The sequence below is a fragment of the Parus major genome, chromosome 4 (genome assembly GCF_001522545.3).
Source record: "Parus major isolate Abel chromosome 4, Parus_major1.1, whole genome shotgun sequence".
Classification (NCBI taxonomy): domain Eukaryota; kingdom Metazoa; phylum Chordata; class Aves; order Passeriformes; family Paridae; genus Parus; species Parus major.
In genome coordinates this window covers 20,964,515-20,986,720 of record NC_031771.1, presented here as the reverse complement: position 1 = coordinate 20,986,720, position 22,206 = coordinate 20,964,515, and the positions used below count along the sequence as shown (strand labels likewise).

The 22,206-nt window shown below is 37.4% G+C and overlaps 2 protein-coding genes across 2 annotated transcripts in view; both read left to right on the top strand.

The window, feature by feature from the left end:
- The window catches only part of CENPE (centromere protein E), a 39,191-nt gene extending 32,688 nt beyond the window's left edge, over positions 1-6,503 (top strand). The window contains exons 34-40 of the mRNA XM_019006221.2: positions 1,016-1,237; positions 1,882-2,085; positions 2,645-2,757; positions 3,251-3,348; positions 3,921-4,080; positions 4,489-4,751; positions 5,556-6,503. Coding sequence (XP_018861766.1) covers positions 1,016-1,237; positions 1,882-2,085; positions 2,645-2,757; positions 3,251-3,348; positions 3,921-4,080; positions 4,489-4,751; positions 5,556-5,653 — 1,158 coding nt within the window. The 3' untranslated portion in view covers positions 5,654-6,503. The remainder of the gene's footprint in view (positions 1-1,015; positions 1,238-1,881; positions 2,086-2,644; positions 2,758-3,250; positions 3,349-3,920; positions 4,081-4,488; positions 4,752-5,555) is intronic.
- Positions 6,504-9,802: 3,299 nt separating this feature from the next.
- BDH2 (3-hydroxybutyrate dehydrogenase 2) lies at positions 9,803-22,124 on the top strand. The gene is made up of 10 exons (XM_015625131.3): positions 9,803-9,896; positions 11,281-11,361; positions 12,824-12,902; positions 14,805-14,901; positions 15,412-15,520; positions 16,710-16,770; positions 17,418-17,531; positions 18,040-18,098; positions 18,799-18,891; positions 19,962-22,124. Exons 2-10 carry the CDS (start codon positions 11,290-11,292, stop codon positions 20,013-20,015), a joined length of 738 nt encoding a protein of 245 aa, XP_015480617.1. The 5' UTR covers positions 9,803-9,896; positions 11,281-11,289; the 3' UTR covers positions 20,016-22,124.
- Positions 22,125-22,206: the final 82 nt, after the last annotated feature.

Sequence of the window (22,206 nt, the reverse complement as noted above, 5' to 3'; positions counted from 1 at the left end):
ACAAAAAAGGCTCTTAAATGATCATTCATTTATTATCAGCACTTACTCTAGCTGTAAGACATAGGAATACTTAAGACTTTAAAGACTCTTCATGCATCCAAACTTGGAAACTTGCTTTCTAAAAGATTTTCCAGGTAATAAATGCGAGGGGGTGTGGGGTTGTTGATTTGGGGTTTTATTAGTCTGAATTCTGGAAAATGTTACTTTTCTTGCCCAACTTTATCAAAGCTACTACAGCCATTTGTAACGCTCAGTTAAATTTATATTTACACTCATTTCTTTCTTATGCTTATTTCTTGCCTCTTTTGGAAACCTGGACAGCATTTTTCAGGGTTTAGTGCATCATGAACAGGATTTCACGAGATTTCACCGTGCTGATTAAATCTGAAGTTTAGCTTACTTTGAATAGTTTCTTTTGTAGTGTCAATAGTGAGTCTTGACTTCTTTGGGATTTTGGCAAGGTTTTTGGAAGAATTCCCTGATCCTAATATGTGGATCAAAGCTTTTAACAAACAAACAAAAATCTAGTAAACATTGTCATTTCCTGACAATTGTTAAGTTTTTATTTATCTGACATGTTAAATATTTAGGCTTCTAGAATAGTCCAATATGTAGGTTTAATTTCCTTAAGTCTGTGGATACATTCTAGTAAAAAAAATCTGTGAATAATTACCGTTTTCTGTGGCTGACATTCAAAAAGTCTTTCCAATATAATTCCTTTCTTTCTCTAATATGAGAGTTTGAGTTAATGCAGAAATACTGGTAAACATGCAATACACTATCATCTTCTCTTCTGCCCCTTCCTGCCTCCCTCTCTTCTGGAAATGCAACTGTTCTTTTGAGTGATAATGGTACTATTTCTGACAGTAAGCATTTTCAAATGGTGCATTGAAACAACAATGTGAAAATAATACAGGCTAATTCTATTATTCTATTCCTATTTCTTCACTTGCCATATTTCTAGCAAATTAAAAAATTATTTTAAATTATTCTATATGATGCTGCTGGTTTTCAGATACTCCTTGAACTTTCTTCAGAGCTGGACGCCAGAACTGCTAATTATAGTAAAAATACTGATGTTGAATTAAAACAGAGAAAAGAGAAAAATGAAGAGTTGCTTCAGGATCTAAACACTCTAAAAGAAAAACTGGCCTCTGGTGGCTCTGCCAGTCTGGCATTACAAGAAGAAAATTACAGGCTTCATAATAAATTAAAGGCTGCAGAACAAGATAAAAAGGTACCAATACTTGTTTCTAAGGCAAACTTCTTTGATGCTTGCTTTCTAAAGGAGATTACTCCAAACCGAAAATAAGAATTGGTGGCAACTGTAAATCTATGCCACCACAATACAAATAGAGTACACTTTATCTTAGTAGCTCTTTTATTTCCAAAGTGGAATTTTGAGCTTTTGCCTGTAACATGATTATTTTAATTGCCTGATTTCTGTACACAAAGAGATGTTTGGTTTAGAAATTCCAATGAAATGTTTTTATTTGCTTTTGAAATATTGATTTTAATAGGGTGATACTCTTGATGCTTCCTGTAAGTACGTGGTATTCACTATGTCAGACATGAAGCTCGAAAAGAATGTTCTATTTAATCACAGGAATTGAGAACTCATTTTCTCTCTTTGATTTTATGTCACAGTTACCATTCTCCAAAGCACTTTTTCTTTTCTTAGACTCGAGTGTTCTAGAATATTAAAAGATGACACTAAACAGTGAGCTGGACATGAAGAGTTACCACAGAGCCTGTAGTGTTGGATTTTTTTTGTGTGTGGTTTGGGTTTTTGCTAATTCATGCTAAAAATATGACCATATGCTGTTACTGTTACTACCTTTTGACATAACTGCACATAACTGATTGATTTATATATCTCAGGCTATGGAAGTAAAAATTCAGAAGTTAGAAAATGTAATAAATGAAGTAGGAGAAAGTGTCAAAGAAAAAGACAACAAGATAATCAAGTTACAAGCACAGATCAGAGCAAGAACAGAGACAAGTGAGCTCACCCAACTTCAAGCCAAACTGAATGAGATGGATAATTGCCTTAGGACTGCCTTATCAGAGAAGCAGAGTCTTCAGGTAAGAGCAAAATACTTCACTCTTCTCTTTCTCCTCTAATGAAAGACACAAGGAATGCTTGACAACAGTTGTAGGTGAAATGTAGCTCTCTATAGTCAATGTATTTGTTCTCTATGGCATTCCTAGAGTAAAACACTCCATTTGACTGTTTTGCAGGCAATTTCACATTCTACCACTGCAACCTTCAGTGGCAACATTTAGACCCCATATTTAGAAAGGAAATGTTTCACTTGTATGTGATGCATTTCTGAAACATTTTAAAACCTTTACACCAAAGCATGAACTATTAACTCAATGTGATATGTTTGCACCAGATTTATATCTGCACAGAAGTCAGCAAAACTTGCTAAAATATGGTTGCATGTCATACACCAGAGTAGGATACCAACTGCTACTGTAGTGCTAGTTGGTAATGTGAACCACCTAGTGAAAAATAATTTTCTGCTCCTGGTCTTGTCCCTCAAAATCTAGCAGATCATAGTAAAGATACAAGGTAAACAACCCTTCATTTCATTGCTGAGTAAAAAGCCCTTACTTGTACTAAATATTTTCTTTTCAGGCAAAATTAGATAAAGGTGCTGAGCTGTACAAAGAAGAAATTGACCATCTCAAAACACAATTGGTAAAGTGTAATCTGGAAAGAATGAAACAAACCAACTCCTTTGAAGTGAAGTAAGTTCAAATTTTATCTTCTTACAGTTCTCAACTACTTCATTCTTAGCTTCTACTTCTGCCTTTATTTTTCTCACACAATAAGAAGTAAGCATTCATCTTGAGGTGTTATAAGTTTTTATGGTCGTTAGAGAAAGCAAAATCTATATCCACCTTGGGTTGCTTACAAAAATTCTTCCCTGTACACCCACCAAAATTTCTCAATTAACCATGTTCAACCATAGATGAAATAAATGCTCTGATAAAAGCAGGGAAGGGGAAAGCAGTAACTGAAAGTACTCTCTACGTCCCTAGAGAGAAAAGATACACCAAAAATAATTAGTCCAACTTTTGAGTACACTTTACCTAAAATCTAACTGCCACCCAGATTTATGTAGTTTTTCTTGTATAATGTGGGTGTGTCTTGTATTTGATAGCTATTTGGAATTAAACTGAAACAACTATTAAACTGAGGTTTTCTGTGTTTTTTTCCCTCCTTTCCTGCCTCATATAGACTTGCTAATTATAAAGCCCTTGCAGAACACCGAGAAGAACAGTTAACAAAGCTAAAAGAAGAACTGAGAAGAGCACACCAAGAGCAAGATGTTACTGGTAAATTCAAGAATAGCATGAAAGAGTCCTTTCTATTTAACATTGAGTTTTGAGGTTATATGGGTAGAGACCAGATTGAGATGCAGGCCCTGTACTCAAAGGGTATGAGGAGTATTGGCTGCACTGGAAGATGAGATGGAAAGTAGATTCTATTAGCTGCATGTGGATGGCATTTAAAATCACAGTAGTTCTTGTGTTTTTCTCTAGCCACGTTTGCCCTTGTGGAGGGATAAGCTGCAGTGGTGGTAGCTCATGTTGCCACTTTTCCCTTGACATATGAATATTTAGTTCTCATCACAGCTATGACATGCCTGGAACAATAACTATTTTACCTCTAAATGGCCCAGTGAAGAATACATCATGTTTCTTAATATCTCCCTGGCAGTGTGAATACTGGGAGGTGTATTTAGTGTAGAAAAAAGATTAACTTATAATGGTACTTGTGACCCAGTGAGATTTCGCATGTTAGACCACAAGAAAGAATAGGCTAAAAAATTTATTGGCTTGATTTTAACCACTCTCCAGATAATGCACACATTATCTGGAGATACATGTGTAAATGTGTTTTCTAGTGCTGAAAGAAGCAGATCCTCAGCAATCCCAAATGCCCTTTACTTGTGGTGGTGGCAGTGGTATTGTGCAGAGCACACAAATACTTGTTCTAAAATCTGAACAAGCTAAGCTACAGAAAGAGAACTTGCAGCTGAAGAAACAAAATGACCTTCTGCTGAGGTAAGTGGACAGCTGACTTAGCAACATATCAAATCATTTGTTGTATTTATGTATATCATTCGTGTTTCTGGAAGACCTATGGAAGTAAGCATTTATTTTAGATTTCACATCATAAACTTGTATTTAAAGCTAGTTTTATGGCTTATAATGTCATAAAGGCCTTTTGACCTTTAAATTGCTTGCTTCCTTAAGAATCTTTTAAATGCTGGAAGATACACTTGAATTATGTGTTGGAAGGAATTTCAGCTTTAAAAAAATCCTCTGAAACCAAGATATACAGCTATTGTACTGCCATGTCTGTGATATGTCATCTGAAAGTACAGGAACTGTCTGTTCTTCAGGAATTTTTCCTTAAAGAAGCTACTTTAAACTTTTCTTAATTGAATGCTGAGGTTCTTTTCTTCATAGTGATGAACTTCAATTGAAAGAGGAACTCAGGAAATGGAAGGAAAGAGCACTAAAATGGAGAGAACGGTCCTCGAGAGAAACTACTCGAGAGACAATACCCAAGTCTCCTAAGAAGACAGTGTCATATTTCTTTAAAGAGCAAATGCCTTCACCCTCCAAAGAAACTGTTTCTCAGGAAATAGTAACTCAGGACATAGCAAAGCCACTGCCTCTGACTTGTCCAACAAATTTCTTTGATAATTCCAACTTGGGTGTGCTGACAGGTACGTAATGCAGTGGTAGTGTCCTGTAAGATTTGAAGATGCAAAATGTAAGGGGTGGCCTGAGATCTGAAACTTGCATGATAACAGTTTTCCCTAATGGTTTGTCATCTTTCTGTTGAAAAGCTGACCATCTGAGCTGTGTAGCTTCTTTCTGTATGCTCTACAGAACTGAAATACCAAAATGAATCCTTCACCCACTGAAGAATATACAAACTTTTTTTCCCTTTTCCTGCAGTGGAAGTGTTGAGTAAAAGTGAATCAACAAAATATTTTTATTAGATAGCTGGTGCTCTAAAATGTCTTACTTTTTAACTTTACCTTGGTTAAGCACAAATTTCTGGTAAAACTATATAAAATTAAGTGCTGGTGAACTTCTTTCTGAAGTTTTTCAAGATGGTAGACTTTAGTCTTTGATGTTCCATCTGCTACTCTGCCTGGCTCCAGCTGCAATAATAACTGTTTGAATGATGATAACTTTTGTTCCTCAGCTTCACTTCAGATTTCTTATATCTGGCTTGCTGACTTTTAGTGACCTTCTACCCTCATGCTTCTCACAGCTTTCAAAAGGCCCCAGCAGACATGTTGAAGAGTAGCCAGTTTTTGAGGTATTACTAGCAGGCTTACAGTAAGAACATTGGCTCATTGGTGGCCAGCTTGGTAATAGCACAGCTTTGCTCACAACACAAAGCTCCTCAGAGGGAAGCTTTCATAGCTGACGTACAAAACACTAATCAAGATTAAATCACTGTATTCCTGCTGCATGTCTAACTGAGAAAGGCTTTAATGTTCTTGTCTTCTTTACAGATACTCGCCCTGCAGGCACAGAGTCTACAGAAGAACACCTTAAGCACTTGTTTGGGACTTCAGACAAAGATAAAGCCCCTGATTGCAGCACCCAGTAAAGATACTCAGTCTTAAGCTGCCCTTACAGTGTCTATAGCCAGGATCTGCACATACAAAAGAAGATTGCTTCAGGTTAAAAACCATCAGCCTCTTCCATCTTTTCTGTCTTGGAGTTTCTACTTCCCACAACTGGGAAAGCTGGAATATGAGGACAAAAATGGAAAACCAAATGTTGCACCACAACCTGCTAATCTGCTGATGTTCTGCTTTGGTATTTTGATGCGGATTTTTTTGATGGAAAAGAGAAACTACTGTATTGAAGAAAGAAATGGAAAAATTAATGGATCACAAACTAATCTACTGTGAAACTTTTCAGTCTTAAACTTCTCATTCTGTCATTTCTAAACCAGCCCTTTTCTGGGGTGTGGATATTTGTACCTTCAGACTGCTGCTGACTTGGCAAGAAATATTCTTTTTGTTTCTTAGCATGTGGTTTTTATATAAAGCTTTCTTTAAGCCAGCAGAAACTGCATTTTCACCACAATCTTGACCTCTTTGGACACTGCAACCAAAGTTTACTGATCTTCTGTTTGTAAAGCACACAATCAAGGGTTCCTCTTAAACTCCTTAGAAGTTTCTGCAGCTCAGCCAATTATGGTACCATGAATAACTTTGAATTTTGCATCATTTTTCAATATACTTGTCTGATGTTTTTGTTGGTTTTTTTTTAATAGTAAGCAATGGACTTAACACTTCTGCTTCTCCAGTGAAGGGAAAACAAACCAGATCACTGGGGTAAGATGGACTCTTATTAACTTACTTATTTGTACTGTGAGACCTACATTTTGTATGTTTTATATAAGAAGTTTTAACTTGACAATAAAATTTAATATTTTAAATATGTAAAAATGGTTTTGCTGTTCACTTGTGCTATGATCCAAGGATGCCGATTACAACAGTGTCTAAATATTACCAAATTACTCTTTTATACTGATACTTTATATTTTATCACTTCCATCATTACTCTTCTTGTCTTTACCCTCTATAACCTTCTGCAGCAATTACTTGTGCAGAAGTTTACTATTGTCAGAGTTTTATTTAATTCTTTAGTCTGTCAGAAAATGGTTGAAAAAATCTAAACCATTCTAAAACATAGATCCTTCTCCCTTTCCTCCCCTCCATGCTCTCCACTGCCAACTAAATGGGAATTGGGCACTCAGAACCTGATGTTAACTCCATTAAGGATGGAATCATCATCATGAGATGTGAAGGTCATACCTAAGAAAGATCCCTGCATCAAAAGCATTATCCTTATTTTATAGGAATAAATCTCTCAGTGATGCTAGGTCCTGTTTGGGTCACTGTGGTGGTTTGACATTGGCATTTGGGGAAAGAAGTAAGAAAACCCCACAGAAGTGATTTCTTTGAGAGAAGCTGCTGGGAGCTTCCTCTGTGCCTAGGACAAGCCAATAGCTGGATAGTTCTGAGAGCTGACAACATTTTGCACCATTTAGAAATTAGGTCTGCCTCTGTGCATTCCACCTTTTAAAACCACAAGCCCAGGAACTCTCTCTCTCTGGTTCTGGCCTTGAAAGGTAGCAGAGCTCTGGTGGAGCTGTCCCTGCTCCCCTGCAGCCTGGGGGAGGCCAGGCTGGACCCCAGTGGTTCCCAGGTGGCGGATGGGGACTGCAGAGCTCCGGTCCCAGGCTGGGCCGGGCCATGGCTGCTGACATCTCACTGACACTAAATCACCCCCGGCCCACACCGACAGCTCCAGGCCAAGGACTGCACGACGCCCACCAGTGGCTGCCGGACAGAGGGAGGAGCCCAGCATGGCCTGAAATCCAACATTGTGGTTGCTGTGGCCACTGGGCAAGAATTAACCCTTTAACTATATAGATGAGACCTGCAGACCTTGTTCCTCTCTCCAGGGAGATAAAAGGACAGAGTGACAACATGTAGAAAGACAATATGAAAATACCAAGGTCAGTAAAGACAGAGCCAAGCCTTAGGTGAAAGGAGGATGAGGGGATGCTGAATGGGGCTGAAATATTCTTTTGGTAGGGCCATGGAGATGGACAATGATATACTGAAGTATCTCCTTTAATTCATGAGTATGGGGGTATGAAGTATTCAAACTGTAGATCTGAGGAGAGGCATCTACTGATGAAGCCAAGCAGATGTTGGAGTACCTGTGATCCCATAAGAAGCTTGAACAGAGAGAGAGAGAGAGAGAGAGAGAGATGAGATTGATGAAGACCCTTGGGCCCTAGAGAGAGAAGAAAACTTCTGTTCCCAGAGATGATCACAGACACAGATGAAGAGAACCTTTGCCTTTGAATAACTCATCCTTAAAATAATACCCCATGAGTTCATGGCCCATGGACACACCTCTAGGAGGGCTGTGACAATGGGAGGAATGTCATGATGTACAACTTTTCCCAGGCAGCTGCTATTAGTGGAAATGAAAAGCCATGAGAAAACTTTCTTGTGGGGAAGTCTCCATGGCATGACAAGAGAAAACTACTCTCCCTATGAGGACTGATGAAAGACTATTGTATAGTTGGTACCGCTCTAACATCCCAGGTTTTGTCTCTACGTGGTCAGTTGGGAAAGGAAAAGGTTGGGCAGGGGAAGGAAAGGTGTTCTGGAGGTTTTATTTCGATGCTTCTTATTCTTGTAGTCCTGTTAATAAAATTCTTTTTACCTTTTAAGTTTTAAGCCTGCTTTGCCCTTCCTCTAATCCGTATCTCACGGCAAGAAATGAGTAAGTGCACTGGTGATTTTAGCTAGTGCTAAAACCCACCACATCATTTGGTATGTTGGCCAGGAAACTCAAATTGGCGAATCTAAACCACTAAAGTCACTCAAACTGACAAGCAAATGGCTACACTGATATATTCCTGAGCATTCAGCAGTAACAGGAATTGGAGTCACACAAGGATTATCTGATGGAGGTACTTCTTTAATAAAGAACCAGCCTTCTATTTACTTTGAATGGCTGAAAACTGCCAACTACTGTATCTACTAAGAAGTTCCAAGGATTTATCTCAATCTCTGGACTGGAATGTGTTTTGGGAAGCTTTTAAAAGTATGACACGCCAAAAATATACAGGTTCTAAATACCATTACAGAGTTGGGCACTGCCATGTCCTCTTTCAGGTATTTGTTTTCTGACAGGGATGAATGCAAAGTGCTGGTGTGTTTATGGTGGTTTCTTTTTGGTTTTGTTTTTTTTTTTTTAGGTTGGTTGGATGTTTCATGGGTTTGTTTTGCATTATTTTTTTTGTCTGGTTTGTTGTTCTTTTTGTTTCCCACTGTGATGAAAGAGATTTCTTTTGGCTACCAGCATTTTGGTGTTCTAATAGATGAATTAGACTAACTTTTTTTTTTCCAGAAAGGGGAAGGAAGATGTGTATATATAGATCTACTTCTTCCGTATACGATTCCCAGTGGGTTTTTTTGTTAATTATAGTTTGCTTGGAACTACTAGATTTGGTGATTTTTCTGGTAATTGAACTAAAAAAAGCAAAAAGTTACTGCAATAGGTCTGTGTCTGAATTCAGGTGGCAAAAAGCTTAGGGGCAGAAGGATAAATGCTTTTAGCAAATAAAGACATTAAAGATTTAATTTACTGGGGAGCTGATTTAGAAAGCCTTAAAAGCTGTAGTTTAGCAGAAAGACAGGATAAACTGAACTTTTGTGTATCTGTGTCCCAGTTTATCCGTAGAAGTGGCTTGTCTGAAAACAAACTAACTGAAGTTTAGGCAGGACACCAAATTCCTTAATACTATCAGGTAGTTTTTAGTCTGGTGTGATCTTACAGCTAAATGTGTTTGTCCTAGAATTTTTCAGTCTAATGATACTAATTCTGCTTTAACATACGCAAGTTAAACCACTAGAAACAAAAGATATTTGTTTAACAACAAAAAAATAATCACCTAAGTTTTGTCCTGGTTTGGAATTTGATAGTTTATATTGCAAAAAGACATTGCTTGGAAAAACATGTTTGTGGCCTTTTGGTGGGAATCCTCCTGATACCTTGAATTTGCATCGTCATAGAGTCAGCTAATGCTGGTGATACTTTCGTGTCCTTTCCTGTGCATGAGAAGAATCACACATTTTAAAAACCCTGAGTTTCACTAGATGGCAGCATCTCAATGTTTCAACAGGAAATTGCGTTCGTATAGAGAAACTTAGCAGCTGGACTACAAATCCCAACAAGCACAGTTAAAAAAAAGAAAACTAGAACTTCCTTTTGTACAAGGGTCGGTAAATAACAAAGCTCTTTGAGGTCTCTTGGTGAGTGACTATATTAATATTTGTAAATGCTTCATAGAATCAGTATGGCAAAATTTCATAAAACCTGATTGTTAGATTGAAAAATGTATTTAAAATGCATTTTAAATATGCTTCCCATATTTTAAGGTGATTTGGGGAAGTACTTGAACTGATCCAGGTGGCTTTTGGAAAGAAAATAATTTTCCATTACATTGCTTCAGAAGCTGAATCTGTAATCTGTTGAATTTGTAACCTTCAGGAAAACAGTTTTGCTGCAACTTTTGCCAGGAAAATCATCTAAAAAAACAGAATTTCTGATCAAAATAAGAGAAATTAATAATTGATTCAAAAAGCAGGATACTAAATTTGAGTCAGTAATCTTGAGTCACGGCATGGGTTTGAGTTTCTCTAGAGGATAACATTGGCTGCTAACAAAGGGAAGGTTATGGCACCTTTATTTTAATTTCCAAGTGAAGTACTTGGTGTGTTGGATTTATGTGTGTATTTAAAGTCTTTGTTCTTATGACACCTTTCTACACTCATATCTACACAGACAAAGTTGCTTGGAGGATTACAAAAATGCAGGGGGCTTGCTTATGGGGAACTCAATTAAAAAAACTCCAGATACTACACTCTGGCACACAGTGACCTCACTTTTTTAGGATGTTCTTTGAGACTTGGCATTTGTTTTTACTTGTTTGTCTGCATTTTTGCATGCTGTATTTGATTAAACCTAGCACAGCAGCTGAACAGGGCTGTATTTTGCCTTTCGGCTGCTCCATCCAGACTAAGGTAGCAATGCCTAGATGTTCCCTGCTGCCTGTGTTCCTAAGAACAGGGACCAAGAGGCAAGATCAGCAGTTTCATTAACCCCCACACTTTTCCTGCTTCACTGGGGCTGGAAACCTGCTGTACTGGAAGATTCCTAAGACAGCTGAGGGCAGATATCAAGGCTAGGGCATTGTGTAGAATGTATTGCAGTCTAGGACATGAAGAGTTGGTAGGGAAAAAAAGACAATCTGCTTTCTGAGAATACCGTGGACAGTGGAAGCACTAGTTTACAAATTATTGTACTGCTATTTCATCTTGGCTTTTTGCCTGTTTAAGAAAAATAAAATCCAGTTTCTGTTATAATTAAGCTTAGCTTCTGAGATCAAATGACTTTTGACTTCTTGAGGTCCTTTATGTATAACTGGGAAAAAAAAAGGGAAAAAAAAAGTTGGGGCAGCCCTGCCTCTCAGAACCCTGGGTAACTGAGGGTCACACGGCAGCCAAACAGGACAATTGTGATGGCAGAGGTACACCCTGGATCAAGTCTAGTTTTGGGAATGTACTTGCATCTGATTCCCAGAGGTTGTGTTGGCTTATCTTTGTTGAATTTCTGTGCCATCCTGTGGCTGTGCAGGTCAGCACCATGGGGCGTCTGGATGGGAAGATCATCCTGTTGTCTGCGGCAGCACAGGGCATTGGCCGAGCAGCTGCTATTGTAAGTTGGAAAATGTTTGTTCTGCTGTGCCTTAGCAAGGTCTCTCATTCTATCTTGTCCAAAGACACCTGCACCAAATCAGTTCTTGAGTCAATACACCATAGATGAAGCCAGACTATGCAGTGAAAAAATCAGGGAATAATGTAGCCACTATGCTGTATCATGCAGGCTTTGTGCTGTTTGAATTTATGAAAATCTTCAACTCTGAATGGAGATATTAGATAAGGATAAAAACAAGATTTGAGGACAGCTGCAATTTTTTTTCTAACAATATATGTTTGGTACTGTTTGTACCTTTTATCCAGTATCTCTGTTGCTTTGTTCTGGGAGAAAATAGAGATGATCGAGGGAGTATTTCCTGGTCTAAGGCTGGATACTGTGGGGATCCCCTATAGTAAAGCCAAGGTATTTTACCTATATTTGTGGCTGACATAATCAAGTTCACATGATACTAACACATTGTTCAAAATGAGCAAACGTAAGAAACCCTTAACAAATTTTGTTTGATTACTGTTAAACAGAATTCAATGTATGTATTAACTTACAAGTTAGTTTGTAACTCCTTTTGACCAGTTCTTCTCCTGCTACTTCCCTTTTCCATGGCAAATAAAAAACCTGGTAGAGTTATCTTGTTACCTCTGTAATGTAATTAACAACTCAGGAAAAGCTCCTGTAGCATTTTTGCCAGGCTGATTAGTTTCTCATGCCTGTGGTTGAGAACACAGAAGCCTGCTGATCTCGGCTCTTACATAAATCACTCAGTCCAAGAAGCAGGTAATCTTCCTGATGGTTTCACTTTGTAAATACCCAACAACCCATGGAAGGCTGGTATGATTAATGTCACTGTCCTCTAAGCTGCACTTGGGACACTTATTTTGAAGACTAGTGGCTACAGTCCAAGATGTCAGAATACTTGTGACAGACTTTACTTTGTTAGCTGTTGATTTATCAGTAATCACAATAAAAGGAAAGAGGCTTTTGAGGAGACTGTCAAGAATGAAGCAATGTCTCTGGTTAAATATCAGAAGTCATGCTGCTTTTAATATTGTTCTATTCTAATCATTTTCATACAGAGGATTTAGTTTAAAAAATCCTAGTTTACAACTTCTACCTTTACCTGTCAAATTTCATAATTTCATTTAAATCTAACAGTACAGATATTTCTAGCCCTATTGCTTACTAGTGCAGCTAATAAGGGCAATAAGAATATCCATTATCTTTGCCTAGTTTCTGTTCTTATACTTAATTTATGGACTCCTTCCTTTAGGGAAAACACCTTAAATCTGTCTTATCACACTAAGTTACATAGTTGTGTGCTGATATGACAAGAATCAACTCTGAGAAATCAGCTGCCTTCAGCCAACTTCTATTTCAAGCCAAAAAGCACCTGGAAAGAAAACATTTTATTCCTGGTTACAGTCTGGAATATCTAAATATAAACTGCTTCTCTTGTATTCTCCAGGCTTTTGCTAAAGAAGGAGCCAAAGTCATTGCTACAGACATCAATGAGTCTAAACTGCAAGAACTGGGGAAATATCCAGGTAAATGGCCCTACAGCAGGCCATTAGTTCAGCTCTTAAAAGTTTTGTGTAGGCTGTCAGAGATACATTTTGAGGATAGGAAAGCTTGAAAAAGACAGAAAAATTAAAATATCCAGACTAATTCTTTCAATGTTTGCATTGCTTTATTCTGTGGTGTGAAATAGCAGAGATTTAGCATGCAACATTGCAACATCAGCGTATCAGAATATTATTCTAGACACGTGAAATAACTGATTTTCTTATGTCAGATAAGAAGCTGATATTTGTTTGCTAGAATAGCACCCATTTCAGTTACCTTTTGGCATCACTGTGCTGATTATCAAGTGCATCACTCTGGAAGGCATGGGATGCTTTTCTCTGATCAAGAGAACATCCAGCTATACAAAAAGGTAGACCTAGTGTCTTGCATTTCTATGGTCCATACTTGGCTTATCCTTTTAATGCATTCCTTACTCTCTTGTAGAATCCATATGTCTTCAGAAATTTAATTATAGCAACACTAGATACACTTATTCTGTTTGTACAAATGATCAGGTTGTTTTCCTACTGACACCACAGGAACATGCTTCAAGGAGCAGGTTTTGCACAGATGTGTCCCTAATCACAAGTGACACAAGTGGGACAGTATGTTAAAAAGTATTTTTTCAATATTGAAATAAAATATAAGACTTGGATATAGTTTACAGCTGAAAATGCTTCTAACCTGATTTGAGAGAAGAAAGTGGATTTAATGAATTCCTACTGAAGGTTGACAGTAAAATACACATAATCACAGCTGGCACATCTTTTAGCATGAGAATTAGTCTCTGCCAGCTGGAGTTCACTGCAAGCAATCTCTTTGTAATTGTTTGGGCTTGAGGGCTTTTCAGGTTCCTTCTGAGGGTGTTTGGGAAAGTGCTACAGTTTTTCCCTCTGCTAGTATGCTCATAAGGAAATAAAAATTTTTCCATCTACTCAGAGCTATTTCCATCCTTTAAACCTATGAGTAGTCAACCTATAATTCATAAAGATTTGGCACGTTGAGGTCTTTGAATTTTATTCAGGAGAGGTAATTCCAATGCCATGTCAGTCATCAGCCTGTAGTCTGATCAAATACACAAATCTCTTCAAAAGTGTCTCTGTCATTTACCTAAAGCACAGAAAGCCTATTCATGGGCTTGTCGCTTTGGTTTCTTAAAAAAACACAATTTTTATCCATTTCAAATCAAATTCTCCTTTAAGTTTGGCAACACTCAGATATTTTACAGTATTTCATGGAATCATATCTGCTGGGTGAGACTTCTGGAGGCCATGTAGTTACATCTAGTGCTCAAAGTACCACTGGTTAGAGCAGATTGCTCAGGGCTGTGTTTAATCAAGTTCTCTAAGGATGAAATTTCCTCAATAACCTCTGCAGGATCCTGTTCCAGTGTGACTGCCCTCATTATTTTAATAATTTATGCAGAATCATTTTTTATTAATAATTAAATTATATAAAGCTCATTGATAATATCATCAACTACACATGAGAATGTGACATGTAATGACACTGTAAGACACATGTAACTATTTCCAAGTGTTATTCTATGATAATTAGCATGAAAGTTCATCATTATTATATAGATTCTATAATTCTTCTGTGTAAGAGTATAGTGGAATTCAAATGTATTTGGAATGTTTTTTATGGTAAATTAAGCTAGCTCATCTGCTTGGGTCATGCTGTATAACAATTAAAACAGTTGATCATTTCAATTCTCTCCTGAAATTTTAAATAGCATGATATGCTCTTCCAGATTAACCATTGCACTAACTTAATCATTGAGTGAATTGAATTGTAAGTGCTATCCTCAGCTCATCAGGAAAGTAATCAACTAATCCTTAGTCAAATACATAGAAACAAATGCCATGTTGTTTTTGTTCTAGGCATTCAAATACGGGTTCTGGATGTCACCAAAAGGGAGCAAATAGAAAATCTGGCCAAGGAGATTGAAAAGATTGATGTCCTCTGTAACATTGCAGGGTAACCAGATTCTCTTTGCTACTACTGTTTTTCCAGTTTTCCCTGTCTTCCAGAACTATTTTCTATTACTTCAGTGTATTTTATTTATTATGTTTGAATGGATTTTGTACTTTTAATACAAATCTTTGTGTGTTTTCATCAAAACTGAACTTCTTTTTCACAGCAATATAACCCAGACCAAGATAGAACAGCTCTGGAACTTGTGTTGTCCTCACTCTATGGGTAGCCTGTACTGATGGCTTTTGACCCTTCTAGCACAACAGTGAACAAAGTCTGACAGTCTGTTACTGTGCTTTTTTCTGTCTTCTATTGCCATTTTTGTTGCACATATTGAGTCTGCTTTGTGTCCTTGGTACTTATCAGAAGAAATACACTGCTTGCATTCTTCAAAGGAGCTCTTATCCCCCTCTTTTCAAGGATGGAAAAGTTAATTTCTAAAAAACAGTGGTGGGAAAAGGGCCATAGAACTGTAAACCACAGACAGTAATCTGCTTCATGCACTCATTCTAGGTTTGTTCATCATGGAACCATTCTGGAGTGTGAGGAGCAAGACTGGGACTTCACGATGAACCTCAATGTTCGCAGCATGTACCTAATGATCAAGACATTCCTTCCAAAGGCAAGGCTTGGCTACCCATGACTTTTAGTCTCTGCTGCATTGTTAAAGTGTGAGAGATCGGAGTTGTTGCCACTTTGCCACTGTGACAGCATACAAAATACAAGTGTGCTGCTTTGGATAGGGGACCCCTTAGATTACAGTGATCCTACTGTAAAACATTCTCTGCATTGCATAAGACAGACAATTTCTCTAAAGGATATGGTAAAGAAGATTTGTTTGGGGAATTGGCCTATGTAAACTAGCTAAAATACTTCAGACTTTATGCAGAGCAGTGAGAGAGCCATTGCAATACAGTGCTAACATATTATACTACAGCACATAGCTGTGCAATACCACTGCTACAAAATATTTATAAATAATGTATATTAAGATTAATTTTATACAGCTCTGGAGACTATCTTGTGAAGAAATTCAAGGATGCTGATGCTAACATGCTGGTTAGAGCTAGCATGAATTAGCTAACATGCTAATTCAATGAATGTAGCAGCTCAAAGATGCTTCTTGGTTTTACATAATCACTAGGTTTGGGCCTACAAAATCTTTTGGACTGAAAAAGGTGTTTGCATCCCCATAAATGCAAAGGCCAGACTGGAAAACTGTGACCATGACTGGATGACAACTACTCTTTTCCAGTTCTTTTTGCTTGGCTGGTTTGGTTTTTAGCTTGGGGGTGGGTTTTTTCTTAGTTGAACTTAATTTTCAAAGTTTGGGGTTTTTTAACAACTTCAGGCATATCAGGTTTTAGGATGCCTAAAAAAAGGTTATAACTTAAAGAAAATTAGCTACAATTCATAGATGCTAGAGTATTGTGCTTTAGTCTTCTCCAAAACAAGAAGAGTTTGAGTGGGCTCAATGAGTTGCTGCATTGGTAGATGGTACGAGCAGATGTCTGTGTGGTGTAACTTCCTGTCACGACAAGAGAGCAGTGACTGAGAGGTGGAGACCAAGGAAAAAAATCCTTTCCTGCCATAGTTTTCAATCCTGACATGGCTCAGGGGAACTGAGTGAGAATTTCAGACTCTGCTTTACTACTTCAGCCAATGGCACCTACCCATTAAGCCAATTAAGCTTTGTTGCCCTGTGTATCAAGTGCATGTAGAGCTGTTCTGTGAGCTGCTGTGGGCTATTTTGCTGAACCTGCAGATGACAAAATAGCTTGCATTTAAGTGACAAAAGTACTCTTTTGCAGATGCTTAAACAGAAATCTGGAAATATTATTAATATGTCTTCTGTGGCATCCAGCATCAAAGGTCAGTAGCTTGCTAGAATTACTTATATAAATCTTTAAGATGACGGATATACAATATAAATATTGCACAACTTTGAACTTAGAGGACATTCTAAATTCAAAGCTATTTCTAAATCCTGTGGAGGTATCAGTTAGGAAAAGAAAAGTGAACCTGTTCCACTCAAACATAAATGCAAGGACACAGATGGAAAATTGTAGAAACTCCAAGCTTCTTATCTCTGAGCTTTTTCAATGTTTTGTTGCGTCCTTTTTTACCAGTATTTATTAGTTAAAAAGTAATTACTTCCAGTGATATCTTGGTACATAATGACAATTACCTAAGTGCTGTTACTATGCTATCAAAAGAAGCCTAATCATGACTGACAGATGGATTTCTGCTGCTCCTAAATCTTTGCTGCTTCTTACATTTTCAAGACTAGTCCCCAGATTTACACTATTGAAAGACTGTGTGCTTTCCTCTGGTGTATACCTGAGTAGAATTCTGGCAGTCGGCATTCTAGCTAGCCTGCCCTTCTGGAGAGGCTACAGATGCTACAGGAAATGCTGGAGTTCAGAAGCAGGTGCATATTGAACAATCTTGTCTCTTTTTTTTCTTTTTCTTTCTTTTAAACTATGATTCTGTGCTGCCTTAACACGACTTTTTGTTAGGAGTCGTGAACAGATGTGTCTACAGTACTTCAAAGGCAGCAGTTATTGGGCTAACTAAGGCTGTGGCTGCTGATTTCATTGAACAAGGCATCAGATGCAACTGCATATGTCCTGGTAAGTATTCTTACATTATTCTGTGAGCTAGGAGCAGATACTAGAAGGCCAGATGGAGTTTGGCTTTTCTAAGAATAGACTTGCAAGTGGTAGCTGAAGTTACCAGCAGTCTACAAGAATAGAGCATGCTTGAAAGGCTTAATATAGAAAAGTTGTTATTTTGTGGTTCAACTGGATGTTTAGTCTGATTAACCTAGTATCTGCACTTTATACATACATTACACACTATCTGAGTGGTTATTTTCAAAGATGCAGTCTAAGAAGAAGCAGGCAAGAGCTAGCTAACATTCTGAACATTGTTTAACCATCCAAAAAGTATTGAATCTAATTCTCAAAACTCTTGCCTCACTACTGAAATGTGCTCTGTTGGTAGCTTTGCAGTCTTTCTCCTGAATTACAGTACAAAGTTACACATAGGTGTTAAAAGGCATACCAATAGAACAAATGAACTTTTGTTGTGATTGCTGATGCCATTGATTTTTAACATTGAATTTAAAATTTTGCTTAGGAACTGTTGACACACCATCTTTACAGGAAAGAATCCAAGCCCGGCCTAACCCAGAACAGGTGAGAAGGCAATTTATTAGCTTGGTCACATGTGTATATACGCTTAACTCTCTTTAAAAAAAGAATATATAGCTGCACTTCTGCCCATATTCAAGAATATGTCTTCAGTTTCAGAGTACTGTGGACAACTTGACATTGCTGTCTGCTTTGAAAGTGTGGTCAGCTTGAACTCGAGACAGAAGCCTTAAGGCCAGACCAGAAATGAAGCATAATATGGCTTAATGTAAAGAGTCTCTCATTCATGGAAACAACTCCAAGTGTTGGTTACAGTATCCAGTGCAAAATCAGGGGACATTTTCTATTGTGGCATGTGTCAGCCACAAGGTAGTGCAAAAACAGTACAGACAGGGCATTCTGGCCTATCCATTTCAACATTATTTGGGATGCTTCACCATCCCTATTAGATAATGGCAAGTTCTCATTTGGAGGGCATGGGAATATCTACCACCAAAGGAAGAAGGATTTTATACTGGCTTTATTCTGGAACCAGAGATTTAAGTGCTTTCTAAAAATCTCCTAATTTTTTTCAACCTGAAGTTCCCATTCCTGTAGATTTTGTTTTTCTAGCTTTAATTCCCTACTTAGTGCACTAAAGGAAGTTATGACTAAAGGCCTGTTTCCAATATTGCTTTTTACATGTCAATAGGTTGAAATAATTGCTTCTTTATTTTTGATATACCAAATGCTCTTGTATATCCAGGCATTGAAAGACTTTCTAGCCAGACAGAAAACTGGAAGGATGGCTACTGCTGAAGAAGTGGCCCATCTCTTTGTGTACTTGGCCTCTGATGAAGTAAGTATAGACAATAAAATGTCCTGTCACAGAATGCCATGCTACTTTGCTGCTTCACAGTAGAGAGGGTATTTGTTTTGGAACAACTTATGTTCTCTTTGAGGTGGATTATTACAAAAATAAAAAACAAACTATGTTCTTTTACTGAGTTCATCCTGCAATACAAAAGGTGTTCTGAATGTTGACAGTGATTGCAAGGCATTATGTATTAGGTGTCATAGCCTGGTGGTTTCATGTCACCTGTGAAAATTGACAGACCCCCAGATCATCCTGAATGGTGAAAAGAAATGATTTACCAAGCTTGATCATGTTTTAAGGATGTAGAATTAGTAGAGCTGCTGGAGATTTTAGCTAATGCTCAGGGTGATTCTGCCATTCCAGCATAAGGAAAACAACAGACCCACTGTGGCTGTTCACACCAGACTCTTGATGACCACTGCAAACAGCACCAACACTAACGAGCACACACCAATGTTATTTTTAAATATAAATTTACTGAGACTCTAAAACTGGACTGGATTTGTCTGGATGTGTGCAGCAGTCCTAATGTTCATATAAAAATACTTCAATGGATTTAGTTCAGTATTAATGTTGCTATCCATCAGTAGTCTGTTTCTCAGTTTCATCTTGGTTTTAGTATTTCCATAACACTAGAAATTTTTTCCAGTCTGTTCACAGGGTTTTAAACCACGTGTAAATAGAATTCCATTTTCTCAATATATTCAGCATGTTTCAGCACTGACATAGGGAAGAATGTCAACAGCTCAGTTGCTTACCCCACTATCTGTATAATCTAAGTTTTTAGTTAGGTCCCATTAACTGGCTGACCTGGTCAGATTCTGCTTAGCTGGACAGACCTAACAACATCATAGTGTGATGTGTTTATTCCTGCAGGTAAGATATCTGAAGTCCAGCTTTTGTAAATTTGTACTCTCAGGTATTTTTGAAAAACAAAAAAAAAGGTGTATAAAAAGAAAGCATATTTTTTTCATTTAAAGGAAAAGTGTTTCTCTGTAATTAAAAGCCATGAAAGGTTACTTGAAATCATTGTTTATTTTATGTAATTTCAGTCTGCCTATGTGACTGGTAATGAACTAATCATCGATGGAGGATGGAGCTTGTGATTCACTCTACCTGCAAATGGAAATTCATACTATGATGGGCAAAAAATGAGGATGGTGTTTCTTGCAAAGATTGAGATCATGCATGTGATGTCTTTCCAAAGAAATTTGCTGCTATCTCTCTCTAGATTGATCTTACTGATTAACTTTTCCTTAAATACTGGAGCAAAACATACTTCATGTGGCTTCAATTTATGGCGACTCAAAAAACATGAAAGAACAGCAGTTTAATGTTTAAGATTTCAGGAGGCCAGAAATATTATTCAAGTTACAAAATCTGAGTTGTGTTTTCAGCAAAATCTGAGTGAAAGGAATTAACTATTATCTTTTTTCTCATTTTACAAGGTATTTGGAAATTAAATACTCCCAATTAGATTTACATGTACAAGAACTACTATGTAAGGGCAGTACTCTATCAGGTATGGATGGGGGTATACATGAGAGGAGTATTCTTAAATACATGGCTGGATCCGCATGGATATGCTTGACTTGTAGACCAAAAGCAAAAGGAGTGGATTTTACCACTCTAGATAGAGCTGATATATTCCTCTCCAAAATTATACACCAATATTGGACAAATTCTGTTAAATCTGTTGCTAGGTGCTACACTTTGGTGCTCTATGCCTTATTATCAAGTACCAATACAGCTCACACTAAGCACAAAGCAAAATTTCTCTGAAAGGGACTGTTTCTATAAGAGTATGTGATGATGTTTTTGTTGTGATAGCACATGGTATCTTTCATTCATGAAATAGAAACCTATTATTGTCAAATTTCATACTCTGGGAGAAAACACAGGTCCTGACCCAGAGATCTAAGGTGATGAATAATCTGAATTCACAAAGCATTTGTTTTGTTAACATACAGCTTAAAACCAACATGAATTATATGGTCTGTCTGCCTATAAATATGGTTACCTTTAACATAGCTCAATTTATCCAGTTCATAAATGAAACTCTATGTAATTTAATACATATCTATGTGAGGGAGGAATTAAGGACTAAATGCTACTGAATATGATTCATCAGTAATCAAAGCACAGGAGAAATGTACAATATTGTGTGTTTTTCTGTAACAAAAACTGCCATGTTCATAAAATTATTGCTTAAGCTTTTCAATATCAGCTGAAGCATTAATATAAATTATTTGATTTGAAAGATAATGAAACACATCTAGTTAAAATCTGGCCTCTTATTTTAAAATAATTGTATGTAAATTTTACAAATGAGAAAACTATTGTGGATGTTGACTTCATTTGGCTCATTATGGGTTTAATGTTTACCTTTAATCATGGTTGGAGCATTCTGACTTTTTCTAATTTGGTTATAGGGTTTTAGAGAATCTAATATTTCAATCAAGTGACCCTGGCAGCCAAGCAGGATCAAGTTGGGGCACAAATCCAACGTTATCCAAAATGGCTCCAAAACTATTCACTGACATAAATTCAAACACTAAAAATCATCCTGACAGGACACAGTTTCAATGGTTTCAGACTTTAATATGAAGGCTAAAATCCTTCTTCTGTAGTAGATGCAGGAGGCTTACCTTGAAAAGGGAAAAATTCCCCACTGCAGTAACACAGGGAACATGTACTGTGTATTCTGAAAATAAGAAATAAGAAAATAAGGATCTGGGACAAATTTCATTATACTTATTGCATATTGGCCATCATTACTTAGTGTTTGTAAGCTCACTTAGAAGTGATTGTAGTTGATTGTAGTATGCATTTGCTGCTCAGAAATGGCTGCTGCCGTTGTTGTCAAAGCACTTGTGCAAGAATATAAGTACCACCTGCCTCTAAATTGCACTAAAGGCACAAAGGGCTGTTTTAGTGGTAGACCAAGAATCTGGTGGACCAGAAAAGTAAATATCAGCAGAGCTTGCTGCCTCTTGCCTTATTAGCAATGTTTTTCATGGAGGTGTTAACAATTGCAACTCTGAAATGTGTTCCAATATCATGAGGTTTTCCAGCAGACTTGCAGGAATTATTAAAAGAAAGTGCTTCTTAATGCTCTCATGACCTAATTCCCCGGTCTGTTTTTAATGGAACTGGGTAATTCTCTTTGTTTTCCTTCCACCCCAGTGGTAATAAAAAGAGGCTTTTTGACTTTTCAGATTTTCAGTCAAACTTTTCTCTTGTGAGGGAGGGAGGAATAGACTTCCCTGATTCTGAGTCCTTCTGGAAAATTTAATC

Bases quoted from the DNA above. Each gene is read 5' to 3' on its own strand.
- BDH2 (XM_015625131.3), top strand. From the start codon at position 11,290: ATGGGGCGTCTGGATGGGAAGATCATCCTGTTGTCTGCGGCAGCACAG. The intron at 14,902-15,411 runs GTAACCAGATTC...CACTCATTCTAG, and splicing joins GTCCTCTGTAACATTGCAGG to GTTTGTTCATCATGGAACCA. The intron at 16,771-17,417 runs GTCAGTAGCTTG...ACTTTTTGTTAG, and splicing joins TGTGGCATCCAGCATCAAAG to GAGTCGTGAACAGATGTGTC.